Source organism: Heteronotia binoei, chromosome 8 (genome assembly GCF_032191835.1).
Source record: "Heteronotia binoei isolate CCM8104 ecotype False Entrance Well chromosome 8, APGP_CSIRO_Hbin_v1, whole genome shotgun sequence".
Classification (NCBI taxonomy): Eukaryota; Metazoa; Chordata; class Lepidosauria; order Squamata; family Gekkonidae; genus Heteronotia; species Heteronotia binoei.
This window is the reverse complement of record NC_083230.1, coordinates 90,703,370-90,721,857: the sequence shown is the minus strand read 5'-3', so window position 1 is coordinate 90,721,857 and position 18,488 is coordinate 90,703,370. Positions and strand designations below refer to the sequence as shown.

Sequence of the window (18,488 nt, the reverse complement as noted above, 5' to 3'; positions counted from 1 at the left end):
GATCATGAGGCCTAATAGCCGCTACTTTGCCTTGGAAGCTGTCTGGCTGACTTGGGGCCAGTCACACTCTCTCAGCCTAACCTACCTTACAGAGGTGTCCTGAGAGTAAAATGGAGGAAAGGGCAATGATATAAGCCATTTTGGATCCCCACTGAGGAGAATGTTGGAAAAGAAATGAAGTGCGCAAATAAATACATCGACTGTAGAAGGGGAACGTTAGATTTTAAAAAACAACCTTCAGTATCTGACAATAATACAATATTAGGGATGGCTTACCTCTTCGTTAGCCCTTCTGGTAAGAGGTTGAGCCCATTAAGAATAATGTCTTCTCCTACCTCTCTGAACCATGCCATGTTTCCCCATTATATTTATTTAATACCATGTGTCATGATCCTAGGTCTAGTGCGACCTACAGGCTGCAGGGAAGCCTGTACTGGAGTTGTAACCAGGTGTATATTTCCCAGGATTCCTTCTATCCCTCTGATTGGATGGTGTTGTGTCTTGCATTTCAGTCCCGAAATTACAACACAGCGGACGCTATGGAGGTGACCAGTGGAAGTCCACTGGTCCCTGGATGTAGCTCCGCAAATACGCTCCGCCAATCAAGATCTGTGGCGAGAAGTTTAACTGGCCAGAATTGAACCTGGCCAGACTGAGGGTTGTTCCGGGGTATGTATATAATCAGGACTGGGCCCGCATCGCCTTGCGATGTACTCGCTAATAAAGCATGTTACCTTCAACATGTCTCATCACTCAGTACATTACAGTGCCAACGAAGGTGGGATTCTAGCCAGGTAACTCCCCAAGCGGGACTTCACTGACCTGGCCGGAGAAGAGGAAGGCACGCATTCAAGGGAGACAGAAGTGCCCGCTGCCTACATGGCTAACCCAAGTGGGATGACGGGCCACCTTGCAGAGTTCTACCCCACCAACCCCGATAGGTGGGAGACCTACACAGAGTGGGTCGACTGCTACATACGAGCGAACATGATTACAGACAACAGCCGTAAGAGAGATGTGCTCCTGAGTGTAAGCGGGGAGGCCACATTCAAGATTGCAAAGGGTCTCTCGGCCCCTGCAACGATCACGAAGAAAACGTACGAGGAGATAGTCAGACTCCTGACCGGGCACTTCTTGCCCCAGCCTTCCATCATCGCCCACTGATTCCTCTTCCACAAGAGGGATCAAGGGGCGGGAGAGACAGCCACCGTCTACTTGGCCGCCCTCCGCCAAATCGCAGGGAACTGCAGCTTCGACAAGCTGGATGCAGCCCTGAGGGATCGCTTCGTCTGGGGCCTCCGAGACAAAAGACTGCAGCAAAAGCTCTTTGCAAAGGAAAAGCTCACCCTCCAACTCGCCTTCAATGAAGCCACTGCATTCGAGAGAGCAACCAAAGCTTACAGCAACCCGCGAGCGGAAGCCATCCACCAGGAGGAGATGGCACCGGGCAACCCAGAGGAGGAGGAGGCAAACCAGCTACGTTGCCAACCAGTAATGGGGCTGAGAGCGCCCACTCGGCCACGAGCAACAGAGAGACCAGCCAACACCAAGTGCGCCAGCGGTGGGGATCCACATGAGCGCCGGGACTGCCCCTATCACAACGTGGACTGCAGGAACTGCGGAAAAGTGGGCCACATAGCGCGGGCTTGGCGGGCCAAGGCCACCCACAGACGCCACTCCACCAACCAGGACTCAACCGATGCCTACTCAACCACATCGACTAGCCTGCAGGTAATGAACTTGACCCTCACCACCCCAGATAAGGTCAGGGTGTCGGTCCTAATCGAGGGCGCTCCATGCCTAATGGAGCTGGATCAGGCTCCTCCATCTCCAGAATTTCGGAGGAGTCTCTAAGAAAACTTTATCCCCGTGGCCGGCCCCGGCTGTGACCGGTGGACTTCATACTGCGGGACTTTCAAAAAAACCCTGTACAGATTTTGGGTTGGGCCACTGTAAGGGTAGAGTTTAAGAACTTTAAGGGCAAGCTGGACATTCTTGTGGTCAAACGCCAGCTCACCACATTACTGGGGCTGGCCAGGTTTCGACCGCTGGGTATTCAAATAGTGGGGGTGCAGCAGATGCGAACGCAAAATTTTGAACACATGTGCCGGGAATTCCTGGAAGTGTTTGATGGGTACCTGGGGTGCTACAAGGGGCCTCCCATCACCTTACCCCTCGATCCCCACGTGAGACCGATAAGGCTGAAGGCCAGGCGAGTTCCGTTCGCTCTTAAACAAAAAATAGAACGGAACTGGACCGTCTCACGGCCCAGGGAGTGCTAGAACCGGTATCCTATGCTGCATGGGAAACACCCATAGTCACTCCAGTGAAGTCGAATGGAGATGTGTGCATATGAGCTGATTACAAGTGCACAATAAATAAGGCACTTCAGGACAACCCATACCCTGTTCCGATGGTCAGCCACATCCTGGCAGCCCTAGCAGGCTCTAAGGTTTTTGGGAAACTGGACTTGGCCCAGGCGTACCAGCAACTCCCGGTGGACGCCAAGACAGCAGAAGCCCAGACCATTGTGACTCACAGGGGAGCTTTTCGGGTGCGGCAGTTGCAATTTGGGGTTAGTGTGACTCCAGGGATTGTTCAGAGCAAAATGGATGCTCTTCTCAAAGGAATCCCCAGAGTGCGACCGTGTTTTGATGATGTTTTGATCGCCGCCCCGAACGCTGAGGAGTTCAGCAGCCGTCTGCGTGAGGTACTCCGCTGTTTCCAGGCGGCAGGACTTAAAGTAAAGCGGGAGAAAGGGTAGAGTTCTTGAGGTTTGCAGTAGACGCTGCAGGAATCCACCCGACAGCCGACAAGACCAGGGCTATTGTCCACACTCCGGCCCCCATGTGCAAGACGGAGTTACAAAGTTTCTTGGGATTATTAAATTTTTATCATTCATTTTTGCCCCACAAAGCGGCCATCACAGAAACCCTTCATAGGCTCCTCGATAAAAACGCCCCGTAGGTCTGGGAAAAGAAGCAGGCTGCCGCTTTTCAGGCAGTCAAGGACCTCCTAGTTTCCAATGATGTGCGCCACCATTTTGACGAATCCTTACCAGTGATTCTGGCTTGCGATGCTTCCCCGTACGAGGTGGGTGCCATTCTGGGGCACCAACTCCCGGACGGGAGGGAGGTTCCCGTGGCCTATTATTCGACGACCCTGACCCCCGCGGAGCGCAGCTATGCCCAGATAGACAAGGAGGCCTTGGCAATAGTGGCGGGTGTGCATGTATTCAACGACTACCTGTACGGTAGGCGTTTCACGATTGCCACAGACCATAAGCCGCTACTGGGCCTCCTCACCCCGGACCGCCAGACACCATAAATTCTGTCACAGCACGTCCTGTGGTCGAACCAGTTCCTCAACTTGTACACATATGCCCTGGTCCACCACCCCAGCAAAGCTATGGGACACGCGGATGCCCTCAGCCGCCTGCCGCTGCCCTCTATGGACCTAGATCCCGCCCCTGCCCACCATGTGATGCTTATAGAGACTCTACCAGAGAGGCCCTGCCATGCCGCTGAGGTAGCTAGGGTCACGGGTAGAGACCGTATCCTTGCACTCATTTTAAACTGGGTGGGAAGGGGGTGGCCCACGGGCAAACTGGACGCAGAATTCAGGGCATTCGCATCACGCAGAGAAGAACTGTCCATGTACAAGGGGTGCCTTCTCTGGGGTAGCAGGGTGGTGGTTTCCACCCCCACATTGCGGAAGCAAGTGCTGGAAGCCCTACACGAAACACACCTGGGGATAGTGCGCATGAAGGCCCTGGCACATAGCTATGTATGGTGGCCAGGGATGGACAAGGAGATAGAAGGGTGGGTTTGAAGGTGCCAACCCTGCCAAGAGTCCCGGTTACACCTAGACTTTGCGGGGCCATACCAGGGCCAAATATTCTTTATCTTAGTCGATGCATACACCAAGTGGTTGGAAGTGATTCCCGTAGCTTCAACCTCCGCCGCGGCGGCAGTCAGAGCCTTGCGAAGGGTGTTTTGCACTCATGGGATTCCCGAGACCCTCGTCACGGACAATGGGCCGCTTTCACCTCCCAGGGGTTCTTGAATCGGTACCTCATCCAGCACATTCGGTCTGCCCCTTTCCATCCAGCCACCAATGGCCAAGCAGAGCGCATGGTGCACACCACTAAAGAGGCACTGGGTCGCATTGTACATGGAAATTGGGATCACCGCCTGGCAGCCTTCCTATTTGATAACAGAATCACCCCCAACCCGTCACCGGGTTAAGCCCTGCCGAGTTACTAATGGGGAGGAAGTTGATCACGAGGCTAGACAGGTTGCATCCTGACTGGGCTACGGACCTCCGCAGTTCCCCTGAAACCAGGGAAGCCGCTAGGAGATTCTTTCCAGGGGATTCGGTATACGCAAAGAACTTTGCAAGTGAGCCGGAGTGGTTAGCCGTCCGGGTCCTGCTCCTACGAGGTCTCATCGGAGGGGAGCCAGACCCTAAGGAGGCATATTGACCAGCTGCGCCATCACACATTGCCGGAAGAACTGACAACGATCGGGGGAGTGGGAAGCAGAAGAGTACTAACAGCAACACCCCCGGAAACTGCCCAGCCTATGCCACCACAGCGGAGGGAACACCCCCCCCCCCAGAGAGGAGATTCCAGAACAGCAACAGGCGACGGACAGCCTTTTTCTGGCGTCACCCCACCACGAGGAACCAGCCGCCCTGCCAGCCATGGCAGCCGCTCCAACTCCCCAAATAACCTCGAGGAGGTCGACCCGGGAACTCAGGGTGCCAGCCTACTTGAAAGACTTAGTGTCTTGAACAAGGGGGGGGGGGAGGAGTGTTGTGTCTTGCATTTCAGTTCCGAAATTACAACACAGCGGACGCTACGGAGGTGACCAGTGGAAGTCCACTGGTCCCCGGATGTAGCTCCGCAAATACGCTCTGCCAATCAAGATCTGTGGCAGGAAGTTTAACTGGCCAGAATTGGACCTGGCCAGACTGAGGGTTGTTTCGGGGTATGTATATATTCGGGCCCGGGCCCGCGTTGCCTTGCCTTGTGATGTACTCACTAATAAAGCATGTTGCCAGGCTTCCGGGGTTGAAGCTTGGTGAGCTGACCTGTTTCCCTGTGTGGAGCAGACCAGGATCTTTGTTTTTAGACAGAAAAGGCTTTATAAAGCCTACTGTCTACTTTTTCCAGTAAAGGAAATTGTCTACGGCATGCATGTTTATTTCGAGGGGGATTCACTTTGGCTGACGAAAGATCCCAGGAGGGGTTTTTTTCCGGCTTTGAAGATTCCCCCGATGAAGAATTGCATTCTATCGCCTACAAAGAATCCTTGGAGTCATTAAATTGACATAAACTCACTAAGGCTTCAACTTCCTATGGACTATAACAACATCTGAGATAAAGTGGACGGGATAATGAGAGAATAGACGTCGTTAATAAGGTAACGATCCTTATCTGCTATTCTGGGTCCAATTTAAGCTTGTTAAAAGGGAAGATCTGGGACCCAGAACTATTTTTCAAAGTGGAAAATCAAGGAGAAGTGGAAGGGGGTAGAAGTGGTTTTTTTGGACTCAAAAGAAAGCAGAAAAGTGCAGAAAAATACTTGCTGTTATGAATTCCTGTGGCTTCGGAAAAAAAAACCCAGTCATAAAAAAGCTGCAGTCTCTCTCCTCAAAACAGGAAGTGACGTTTTCTGCAATCATTATGAGACTTCAATGCTAGAGAGTCAGGAAGTAAGTGTGGAGTGAAGAGGAGTATCCAAGTATCCGGATATTTGCAAGAGTCAGTAACCATAGAGAAACATTGGAGGCTAATTACAGAAAGGCCAAAATATTTTCACTAAATAACTTGAAAGTGGACTATAAAAGGATTCAAAATTTATATAAACAATCCCCTAAGGGCTAAATAACATGGACTATGTGCTTGAAATTGGAAAATAAGCCCTAGAGGGTAAAAGGAAAACTTTTTAAAAAGAGAGGCTTGGAACTTTAAAAATTAATATCTTGAGCTAGGAAGCTTCGACGACGGCGTTTTTAGGCTTGTTGAAAAGGGCATGCTCTGTTCTGTTAAATGCAACTATCAGATTGGGGAGTGAAGATACCAATTAAAAACCCATTATTTGTAATGGACAATCAGTAATGTCTGAGTAAAAGTTGGAATCAAGAATTACAAGGTTAAGAGCTGCCTTAGTGAGAGAGGGTATAATGTCTAAACAAGTTTATGATCAATTGTACGCTATGGAAGGAAGAATATTGAAGGCAATGAGTGATTTAATAACTGGAAGGGAGAAGAAATTAACTAAGGAAATAAACTCCAGTGCTGAAGAGGTAAAGAAAGAATTTAAGAAGGAAATTGATGACCTAAGGAAAGAGTCTCAAGCAATAGCTAAAAAGACTATTGACACAAAAGTGAAAATTAGAGATCAAGATGCCACCATTAAGAAAATGCAAGAAAAAGCAATACTACAAGACTGTAAGTTGATGGAGAATATGATTTGGCTAAGGGGAGTGCCTGAGAATGAACAAGAGGATGTGAAGACTCATATTGTCACAATTACAGCTGAATTTTTGGAAGAAGATCCGGAGGAGATGGAGCGTTTATGTGATGATGCATACAGAGTCAATTCAGAGCTTGCCAGAAAGCGTAAACTACCCAGGGATGTTGTGAAACAATTTTGGATAATGATTCAACAGGAGATCTCGAAAATCTTGGGTTATAACATTAGGAGAGCACCAGATGTCTTTCTGGTGGGATTACAAATGGAAAGCTTTCCGAAGCAAGACAGAACATTGTTGTGGTATTTGCTTTCAGCTGCGAGAACACTGTATGCGCAAATGTGGAAGCAAGATAGAATACCTGAAAAATGGGACTGGGCCTTAAAGGTTCTTAACTGGAGTGAAATGGACAAACTTACTAGAATCTTAAATGACATAATTTGGAGAAGTTTAAAAAAGACTGGAGTAAATCCCAAAGTTACGTGGAAATATAATGGAGGGTGAAGAGTCATTTAGTCTTTTATGACAACATTAACTGAACTTTAAATGATAAAGAGGAATTGTGATTATTTAGTTAGTAAGATATAGTTACATGGTAATTATACATATATGAGTTAAGATAAGAATAAGATAGCTGGAATTCTGGAGTTGATTTTATAACTATGAGTTTTGTGCGTAATGAATACCAAGGGAATTATAGAGAAAAGGTTATTGAAAAATTACTTTTTGTATAAAAATTTTATAATGGTGAAAAGATATTTAGTAGTGTTTGATAACATTAATTGAACTTTTAATGATAAAGAGGAATTGTGATATTGTGATAAAAGCATTAGTAGAACATGGTTATTTGGTAAACATATATATATGAGAGTTAAGATAAGACTAAGATAGGGGAACTGAATCAATAACTGAATCAATAACTATGAGCGTTGTGTTTAATAAGTGCTAAGTGATTATTAGAGAATAGGTTAGTGAATGATATTTTTTTTTTCTTTTTAAAGATTTTACAAGTGTGAATTTACCTTTAATATGCTTTTAATTTGTTTTAAGTACCGGCGGAGGTCATGAATAAGAGTGGGGGGGGGGGAGGAAAATATGTAATGTATTGGAGAAATATATTTGAATTTGTAGAGATGAATTTATCTCAATATATTGCAAAATAAAAAGTTTGGTCACAAAAAAAAAACAACTAATAAAGCATGTTGCCTTCAACACGTCTCGTCACTCAGTACATTACAGATGGGGAGAAGTTTAGGAGGGCAAATTTGCCCAGAGGGGTGGACCTGGGAGAAAAACATAAAAACATAGCTACAGACAGAGAAGTGCTCTCTCTGGAAAAGGCTGAGCTGGGGAGAGTTGTAGTTATGAGGGTTCCCTCATCCAGAGAAGACCCAAGTGAGTGAGTTGAAAGCAGAATGAATGTATAGCTAGTCACATTAGGGCTTTTATTATTTCTTTGTGCCACCTTTACTGTTCTTTTTCACTTCCACTGTTGCACTAATAATTACTTACTTTACTTACTTACTTACTTACTTACTTTACTTTATTCGATTTATATCCCGCCCTACCCCACCGAGGTGGGCTCAGGGCGGCTTACAACAATAAAAGACCCAAGTGAGTGAGTTGAAAGCAGAATGAATGTATAGCTAGTCACATTAGGGCTTTTATTATTTCTTTGTGCCACCTTTACTGTTCTTTTTCACTTCCACTGTTGCACTAATAATTACTTACTTTACTTACTTACTTACTTTACTTTATTCGATTTATATCCCGCCCTACCCCACCGAGGTGGGCTCAGGGCGGCTTACAACAATAAAAGCTAACAAAGGTCGATTTAAATACAATTAAAATTATACAATAAAATACATAAAAGCCTAAAAATACATAAAACTCACTTGTTGTTTTGAGCACTTATATATAGGTATAGGTAGTCCCCTATGTAAGCACCAGTCATTTCCAACTCTGGGGTGAAATCACATCAAGACATTTTCACAGCAGACTTTTTACAAGGTGGTTTGCCATTGCCTTCCCCAGTCATCTACACTTTACCCCCAGCAAGCTGGGTAATCATTTTACCATCCTCAGAGGGATGGAAGGCTGAGTCAACCTTGAGCCAGCTACCTGAACCCAGTTTCTGCTGGGATCGAACTCAGGTCATGAGCAGAGCTTGGACTGCAGTACTGAAGCTTACCACTCTGTGTCATAGGGCTCCTTACAATAAGCGTTTATAATGAGCACTTACAATAAACTTATTGTTATACTGCCTGGGTCTTCACATCTCTTTGGTCACAGATAGAAGGTGTTTTGTTAAGAAGGACGGCAGGGATGGGTGGATGCTCTGGGCCCTCCCAGAAAGATCCTTACCAGAGTGGTGGCAGCCAGTAGAAGACCCTTCCTGATCCCCTGCTTGTAACACCATGTCATAAATTATTCTCCAAGCAGGACCGGATCTACATGTTTTTTTGGGGGGGCAAAATTAAAAAATGATGCCCCCTTTTGAGCCATTCTGTCACATGGGCCTATAGAATACAATGGACTCCATGCCCAATTTGGTGCCCCCCCTCTGTCAGCGCCCAGGGCAAGCACCTCCCTCTGCCCCACCCAAGATCCGACCCTATCTCCAAGGAACAAGAAAATAACACTTATTTTAAAAATTCAGTGTGGAAAATTTCCAGAAGTGATGAACTCTATTGACGCACAACCCCATTTCTTTATGGTTTGCATGAGAAAGCACAGTGCAACTGGGGTTGCCATATCCTACCTGGCTGCCCCTGGGGGAAGCATCTCTTGATGCTTTGTGCACGTGACACAATGACATCACCTGGAAGTGACATCTTTTTCCTGGGCACATTGTGTGCAGGATGCTGTAGCAATTGGGTTAAAAACTCTATGGTACCATAGAGGTTTTTACCCAGTTGCTAGAGCGTTCCATGCACAATGTGCCTATTGCAATTATGTCACTTTTGGGTGATGTCATCATGCCAGGCACATTGGCACTGATGGAGCTTTCTAGGGGCGGGGATACTCCTGCTGGTCAGCCCTAGGCTGGTGGGTTGGAGGCCCCCAAACTGGAGTAGGCTGGGAACCCTAAGCACCGCTGCTTGCTTGTCAATATTGTCACTAAAAAATTATAAACACATTCACACCTCCTCTAGTTGTACTTTGTATATTTCCAGAACTTATCCTGGGAAGTTAGAATTTTATTTACAAAACTATTCCCTCATCTCCTTGTTAATGGCAATGAGATCTAGCTGAAAGCAAGTCTCTTTATATCATGTTTTTTCTCAACAGATGAAGAAAAAGAAAATAACAGAGCATCCAAACCACATTCTACTCCAGCTACTCTGCAATGGTAAGAATCCATTTTTAAAAAGAAGAAAACAGTGTAATCTTTAAACATTTAAGCTATCTATGTTTGGTTTGAGAGGAGTAAAAAAAATAACAGAATATTGGGATTATTTTAATAGTGCTTCAGGGTTTTGGATCACTGAACTATGTTGGGCCCTGTAATCAGGTGGTTGTGAGTATAATCTGCAAATGCATGGGGCAAATGCAGAATGTAATAATGCTGGGTGGACAATTCTGCTTTTAAGCCTGCTTTTGTTTTTGCTTAATTTTTAAATAACACATTGCTAGTATATATGGTAATTCCTGCTAAAATCTCAGAAACCAGACTGAGTGAACATAAACTCTTGCTTCTTCCCATAACAAGAAAAACCAGCATAAATTCTGCAGAACAATAAAAAGTACATAAATATGCATAATAAAATATACAGACTTCAGGAGGGATTTGCCTAGATTCAGACAGAATTAGCTTTAAGACACCCTCCATTTACTGAACCACATTCCATACATATAAACATGAGATTTTGGGAGGCGTGTTGAAAGACTTTAGTCAGATTGAGGTGATGAGAGAGGAGGTCCTATAACTGATAGACAATTTAAAACTGATAGACAATTTAAAAACTTATAAGTCACCAGACCCAGATGGCATACATCCAAGGGTTCTGAAAGCACTCAAAGGTGAACTTGTGGATCTGACAAAAATATGTAATCTTTCATTGAAATCTGCCTCCATTCCTGAGGACTGGAAGGTAGCAAATGTCACCCCCATCTTTAAAAAGGGTTCCAGAGGAGATCTGGGAAATTACAGGCCAGTCAGTCTGACTTCAATACCAGGAATGTTGGAAGCCATTATTAAAGAGAGAATTAGTAGGCACGTGGATGAACAAAAGTTATTGAGGAAGATTCAGCATGGGTTCTGTAGGGGAAGATCTTGTCCCACTAACCTGTCAGAGTTCTTTGACGGAGTGAACAAACATGTGGACAAAGGGGACCCAATAGATGTTGTTTAACTTGACTTCCAGAAAGCTTTTGATAAAGTTCCTCATCAAAGGCTCCTAAGTAAGCTCAAGAGTCATGGGGTAAAAGGACAAAAACTGGCTATTTAATAGAAAACAGAGTGAGTATAAATGGGCAATTTTCGCAGTGGAGGGTGGTAAGCAGTGGGGTACCGCAGGGGTCATTACTGAGTCCAATGCATTTTAACTTGTTCATTAGTGATTTGGAGTTGGGAGTAAGCAGTGAAGTGGCTAAGTTTGCGGATGACACTAAATTGTTCAGGGTGGTGAGAACCAGAGAGGATTGTGAGGCACTCCAAAGGGATCTGTCGAAGCTGGGCAAGTGGGTGTCAACGTGGCAAATGAGGTTCAACATGACCAAGTGCAAAGTAATACACATTGGGGCCAAAATCCTAACTATAAATGTGAACTGGCAGGGACTGACCAAGAGAGAGATCTAGGCATCATGCTAGATAACTCACTGTAATTACTTACCGAGTCCAGTACAAAGTGTTGGTTATTACCTTTAAAGCCCTATATGGCCAAGGACCAGCCTACCTAAGGGACCGTCTCTCCCCATATGAACCCCAGAGGGCACTGAGGTCAATGGGTAAAAATAAAGTGACCATCCCTGGGCCGAGAGAGGTCAAACTTCAAAACACCAGAACACGGGCCTTTTCAGCTGCGGCTCCGGCTCTGTGGAACCAACTTCCGGAGGAAGTGCGGGCCCTGCGGAACCTTGACCAGTTCCGCAGGGCCTGCAAGACCGCCCTTTTCAGACAAGCCTATGCTGATATCGACCGCTGAGTTGCTAAGAATAAAGAACCGCCATCTATAATACGATCACGGAACTATCTAAACTGGCAGAACCAGCGCCAAACAATTTTATTGCTGCCAGATATATTTAATGTAATTTGAATTATGTATCCTAACTTAATTAACTGGTTTTTATGTTTAATTTCTTTTTAATTGTTAAATTTAAAGTTTTATCTATTTATGTTAATCGTGTGAAATGTTGTTAGCCGCCCTGAGCTGCCTAGGTGGGGAGGGCGGGATATAAATAAAATCTATTATTATTATTATAATGTCGAGACAGTGTGCGACTGCAATAAAAAAGGCCAACACTATGCTGGCAATTATTAGGAAGGGAACTGAAAACAAATCAGCCAGTATCATAATGCCCAAATAAATCAATGGTGCGGCCTCATTTGGAATACTGTGTACAATTCTGGTCACTGCACCTCAAAGTTATATCCCGCCCTGACCCATTCGTGGGAAGGGCGGGATATAAATCTCGAATAAATAAATAAATAATAATAATTAAAAAAGATATAGCATTGGAAAAAGTGCAAAAAAGGGCAACTAGAATGATTAAAGTGTTGGAACACTTTCCCTATGAAGAAGAGTTTAAACACTTGGGGCTCTTTAGCTTGGAGAAACGTTGACTGAGGGGGGACATGATAGAAGTTTACAAGATTATGCATGGGATAGAGAAGGTAGAGAAGGAAGCACTTCTTCACCCAAAGGGTGATTAACACATGGAATTTACTGCCACAGGAGGTGGTGGTGACTGCAAGCATAGCCAGCTTCAAGAGGGGATTGGATCAACATATGGAGCAGAGGTCCATCAGTGGCTATTAGCCACAGCATATTGTTGGAACTCTCTGTCTGGGGCAGTGATGCTCTGTATTCTTGGTGTTTGGGGGGGCAGTGAGAGGGCTTCTAGTGTCCTGGCCCCACTGATGGACCTCCTGATGGTGCCTAGGTTTTTTTGGCCACTGTGTGACACAGAGGGCATTTTCGCACTCACCTTCAGCTGGCGCGACCCCCCTCTTCACCGCGCAGGATCTGCGCAGATTTCGCACTAAACGCCGCGGAGCAGCCGGAAGAGTCGGAAACTCCTGGCGCAAAAGCCGCGCAAACGGAATCTGCTTTTTGGCGGTTTCCGTTTGCGCCGCAAAAGCGCCGTGAGTTTCCGGCTCTTCCGGCTGCTCCGCGGCGTTTAGTGCGAAATCCACACAGATCCTGCGCGGTGAAGAGGGGGGTCGCGCCGGCTGAAGGTGAGTGCGAAAACGCCCAGAGTGTTGGACTAGATGGGCTATTGGCCTGATCCAACATGGCTTCTCTTATGTTCTTATGAGAGTCCTTCAAATAGGGCCACGCTAATACTGTTTCCCATACTATTATTTAATTGTGCAGGAAATATGGTATCATTGATAAGTTTTTAGAGAATTCACACATCTTTCCCCAGCTAATATATTCCTAGAGCGGGAATTATATTTTCCTAGCTTTCAAACCACAGTTTGCATTGGTCGGTTAAATTTAATTTTCTGTCCAATTCTCTGTATAAACCTAGGGGAAACAGGTTCCATCTTTCCCACATTTGCATAGCCTGTGCAGATTGTCTATGTGCCAAGAAGTCACAGCTAATTAGATACGTAGTTGCTCCCAAAATAAAACAAGCAAATACTGGCAGCAAGATTCACTCAAAGCTTTTTCCAGCATCCACATTCATAGACGTGAGCAAATCCATAAGCCCTTGGGATACTGAGCTCTGTGGGAAAGCTAGCATATTTGCCATCATACCTCAGACTTTTGAGAGGTGAAAAATCTATACTATCTTATCCAATCCACTTCTTTTGCCAACACCAGTGCTTTCTGCTCTTTACTCCATGTTTCATAAAAGTTAGGAAAATTTTATCACACATACTCCTCCCCTTACTTTTTGGGAAAGAACTCACATCTTTTATCCAATGTTATTCTAAATAATAGATCTGAGGATGTCAGTCAACCATTTTGTTGCGGTTTATTCCTAGCTGTTCCAGTCCTTTCAAGCAGGCCTAAAGTAATTGTTATGCTGATCAAATATGCCCTAAAATTATTATTATTAATTAAATCAGTGAAACTGTAAATACTATGACTGGGGTTGCCAAGTCCAACTCAAGAAATATCTGGGGACTTTGGTAGTGGAGCCAGTTGCAAGGGTGTGACAAGCACAATTGAACTCCATAGGGAGTTCTGGCCGTCATATTTAAAGGGATCACATGCCTTTTAAATGCCTTCCCTCCATTTGGAAAAAATGAAGAATAGTGGCACCTTCTTTTGGGGCTCATAAAATTGGACTGGTCCATTTTTTTTTAAACTTGGGGAGACACCAGATTGAAGAGAGACACCAGATGCTATGCTGAAACATTGGTGCTTCTACCTCAAAAAACAGCCCCCCACAGCCCCAAATACCCACAGATCAATTATCCATTATAGTCTATGGGAATTGGTCTCCATAGAGGATTATAGAGTGCCCAGCAGACATCCCCCCCCCTTCGCTTTCTAATGATCCTGAAGCAAGGGAGGGCCTCCAAACTGGGGGATTCCCTACCCCTGACTGGGGATTGGCAACCATAAACGAGGGGATCCCGTGTCCTCAACTGGGCATTGGCAACCCTAACTATGACAACTGCTAGGGTTGCCAATCCCCAGTTGGGACAGGGGATCCTCCAGTTTGGAGGCCTCCCCCCACTTCAGGGTCATCAGAAAGCAGGAGGGGGGAGGAAAATGTCTGCTGGGCACTCCATTATACACTATGGAGTCTGATTTCCATAGGGTATAATGGAGAATCGATCCATAGGTATCTGAGGCTCGGGGGGGGGCTGTTCTTTGAGGTAGAGGCATCCATTTTTCAGCATAGCATCTGATCCCTCTCCTCAAAACACCTCCCAAGTTTCAAAAAGATTGGACCAGAGGGTCAAATTCTATTAGTCCCAAAAGGTGCCCCTATCCTCCATTATTTCCAAAAGGAGGAAAGGCATTTAAAAGGTGCATGGTCCTTTTAAATGTGATGGTCAGAACTCCCCTTCAGAGTTCAATCATGCTTGTTATACTCTTGCTCTTGGCTCCACCCCCGAAGACTCCTGGCTGCACTCCCAAAGTCCCCAGATATTTCTTGAGTCAGACCTGGCAACCCTTCCAAGTGATGTCATCACGCTGGGGACAGTGTGTGGCAATGGGGCTCTTTGGGGGTGGGGATCCTTTGGCGGCCTGCTCCCTGCTGGCAGGTTGGGGCCCTCCAGACTGGGGGATCCCCTGTCCCTGGGAGGAGCTTGTGTAACACAAAAAGAAAGTCACTGCACAAAAGGCAGGGAAACCAAAGCAAAAAGCTTCCGTGAAATCCAGCCTCCAATAAATCAAAAAGTCAAAATTCTAAATCAAGGTAGAATCTATACTTGAACCATCACAAAATGAAATCAATTTTATAATTATAATTTTATAATTTTGACTTTTTGATTTATTGGAGGCTGGATTTCACGGGAGCTTTTTGCTTCGGTTTTCCTCCTGGCAGAAGCTTGGCAGCCCTAGATTGCGCTGGCTTTTTTCTGAGCTGGAATGCTGCCACTCTAAGCTGCCTGTCTGAATGCAGCCAAAGACGGCTTACAAATGTGGGTGTTGAACTCATTTGTTTTGAGGGCTAAATCTGATATAAATGAGACCTTGTCAGGCTGCTCCATGTGTGCCATAAAATGTAATGCCAGGTAGCAGAGATATAAACTTTATAAAGGACACAGATGAACTCACAGTTTTGTTTTTTTTAATTAAAATGTGCTTAAAACATTAGCACTTGTTAGTCTTAAAGGTGCTTTAATTGTATCTCTCCCATGAGATCCAGAGAACTGGGCAAAGGAAGGTCTGGCTCTTTCCTTCCTTCCCCAGGGGACCAGGAAGGGTTGGAGCCTCGACTAATAAAAGGAAGAGGGGCTTGGCTCTGTAGCTCTGCTGTGTGATGGAGGGAGCCTGGCAAAGCAAGCTCCCCCTCCCCCCTTCCTCCCCTAAGGAGGAGCTTCAGCCAATGGAGAAAATAGAGGTTTTGCTCTGTAGCTCCTGTGTGATTGAGCAAGCCTGGCAAAGCAAGCTGTGATGCAGAAGGAAGCAAGAGAGAGGGAGAAGGAAGCAGATGTCAGCCAGTTGCTTGGGGGCCTGATAGGAGCCCTCCGAGGGCCTGATTCAGCCCCCAGGTCGCATGTTTGACACCGCCGGCTTACAGCATATATTACAACAATAACAGCAGCACAAAAATATAGTGCTGTTTTATTGGTAAGAACATAGGAATGACACTAATTTGCTTGTTTTGGAATAAATGTGTTTTTAGTTGATGCTAGAAGGCCTGTAAAGAAAGGGCTAGCCCCTCGACTGGGAGCTCCATAATTTAGGGACCTTTACACAGAATCAAAGTGCTACAAAACTGCTGTGTAAACTCAGCTGGCACAAAGCATTCCACTTTAAAGTGCTACTGTTGAAAAATATAGCAAGACACTACAGTGTCAACTTCAGTGTAAGGAGAGAGATTCCAGCAGTTGCTGCACAAAAATAGCAATAATAAAATCATGTGCTTGTACATCTTCCCTGCACTTTCTGATTAGTGCTACCATTGTTAGAAGCTGCTGTTGCTAAGACTCAGTTTTAATGTAGTAAAAATGGAATAAGGTCCATATTATTTTCTTATTCTGTATTTTAAAACAATTAGACGAGAAATTTTATTTGTTTGCATATATTCAAAGCTAAGTCTACCCTTCCCCCTAATGGATTCTATCCTATGCTAAACTCTCAGAATTCTTTTTGGTAGAGATGTAGGGACATAAGTACAGCTAGATTGCCTACTGAACAGCAGCCACTGGCTCTGCAGTGCCAGCATCCTTCTCTTATGCACAGCCACCAAAGAGGTTGTACAAGAAGCTTATTTTGGGAGCACACATAGGAAGGGAAAGGTCAGAGTTGGCAACAGCCACATTTAATCTATGGGTCATTTATCACTCCTGGAGTTAGTAGTAATGGAGTGACTGTGCAGGATTGCCAGCTCTGGGTTGGGAAATGCCTGGAGATTTTGAGGGTGGAGTCTAAGAAGGGCGGGGTTTGGGGAGGGAAGGGAAGGGAAGGGACTTCAAAGGGGTACAATGCTATAGAGTCCACCTTCCAAAGCAGCTATTATCTCCAGGGGAACTGAACTCTGTTGCCTGGAGATCAGTTGCCATAGCAGGATATCTCCAGCTACCACCTGGTAATTGGCAACCATACTACTGTGTGCCATTCCCCTCCCTGCCTATTAAGGGGAGTTTCAGGTGTATCCCTCCACTTGCCACATACAGGATACTGGTTTAGTTATGAACAGGCTGGTATAACTACAGCTGACCCTTTGAATCAGAATGGAGGTGAGTGGTCTGAAGGAGCCAAGCAGAGGGACATATGATTTGTGTGTTCAGTAATACTCCATTGCAGGAGTGGCTATATGCAACAGCAGCAGCTATCAAGTTATCAGTAGTTAGTAATATAATTTAGTAGCAAATTTAGCTCCATTGTTATATGCCAAGTTAATAAAACAGAAAGAGCAGGAGTTTTTTCTTTTATTTTTTTCTACCAATAATAATTATCCAAGAATGTTGTACATTCACAATCTTCATCAGGAGGTTATGGAGAAAAATATGCTTTAAGCAATTCTAAATGTGATAGAGAAAACCAAGATGTGAAAACCTTACCACTTCTTCCCGTTTTGTTTTGAATTTAATTTAATTGAATGATCATAGGTAGCAAATATCTGCATCTTTTTCTTTTGCCAATTACATTCAAAACAACTGTTTTCCCATTTCTGCATTTGTTGATCTCTGTCATCTTTCTCTATTTTTCCACTCTCTTCTTGCCCTTTTCCTTGACCCTCCCACATTTAATAGTCTCTGTCTCTGCTTTTATGTGTCCCGACAATTTTAAGGAGTTTTTTCCCCCAGGAAAGCAATTTTAAGGAAAATTTTAGAACCTGTAACCTAAAACATGGTCTTGATTTGTTACTAGATAGATTTGTTACTAGTCAGATTTGTTACCAGATAGATTTTTCTTTCTTCTGATGTAGGATGTGCTTTCAGGTGGGTTGCCATGTTGGTCTGAAGCGGTAGAACAAAGTTTTGAGTCCAGTATACCTCTAAGGCCATCCTCAGGGTGTCTGATGCCCAAGGCAAGGCCACGCCCTGCTGCCTTGCTGACCTGGTCTACCACCCCACCCCACCCTGCCACCTGCACCCTTCCTCTCTTGCTCCTGGTGAGGGAGAGTGTCATGGTGGGAGCATGGTGCCTGCACCTCAGAGTGCACCTGCTGCTTGGCCGCCGTTGCTTAGCCTGGCCACTGTCACTTTCGGAAGCTTTCTGAAGCAACGGCAGCTGGGCAGCACAAGCACTCTGAGGTGCAGGTGCTACGCTCGCCCATTTCCCTCGCCAAGGAGACAAGGGAGGGCCCAACTCAGAGCCCCCCCCCCCCGGCGTGCCCTAGGCAGCTGCCTAGGGCTGCCTAATGGACAGGTCAGCCTTGTGCATCTTTAAAACAAATAGAGTCTTATTCTCGGGTATAAGCTTTCATGTGCATGCATTCTGAAGAAGTGTGCATGTACATGAAAGTTTATACCTAGAATAAAACTTTGTTGGTCTTAGAGGTGCACTGGACTCAAGCTTTGTACAGGATGCATTTTGTTTCAGTAAATACATTTCAACTAATATTATAAAATTCATTTTAAGAACATTTGTTGTTCATATATGATTAGTGTTGATGTGTCCATCTTAAATAGTTCTCTAAAGTTTTTCTTAGTTAATATAGTCTTGTTTGCAGACTGTTGACATAGGTTGTTTTTTCTTGGTTGT

General features: G+C 45.2%; 1 protein-coding gene across 3 annotated transcripts in view; it reads left to right on the top strand.

Annotated features, from left to right (window-relative positions):
- Positions 1-18,488, top strand: part of RFX4 (regulatory factor X4) — a 141,148-nt gene that overhangs the window by 60,182 nt on the left and 62,478 nt on the right. For all 3 annotated transcript variants that reach the window (XM_060245572.1, XM_060245570.1, XM_060245571.1), the window contains one exon: positions 9,772-9,832. In XM_060245572.1, coding sequence (XP_060101555.1) covers positions 9,772-9,832 — 61 coding nt within the window. The remainder of the gene's footprint in view (positions 1-9,771; positions 9,833-18,488) is intronic.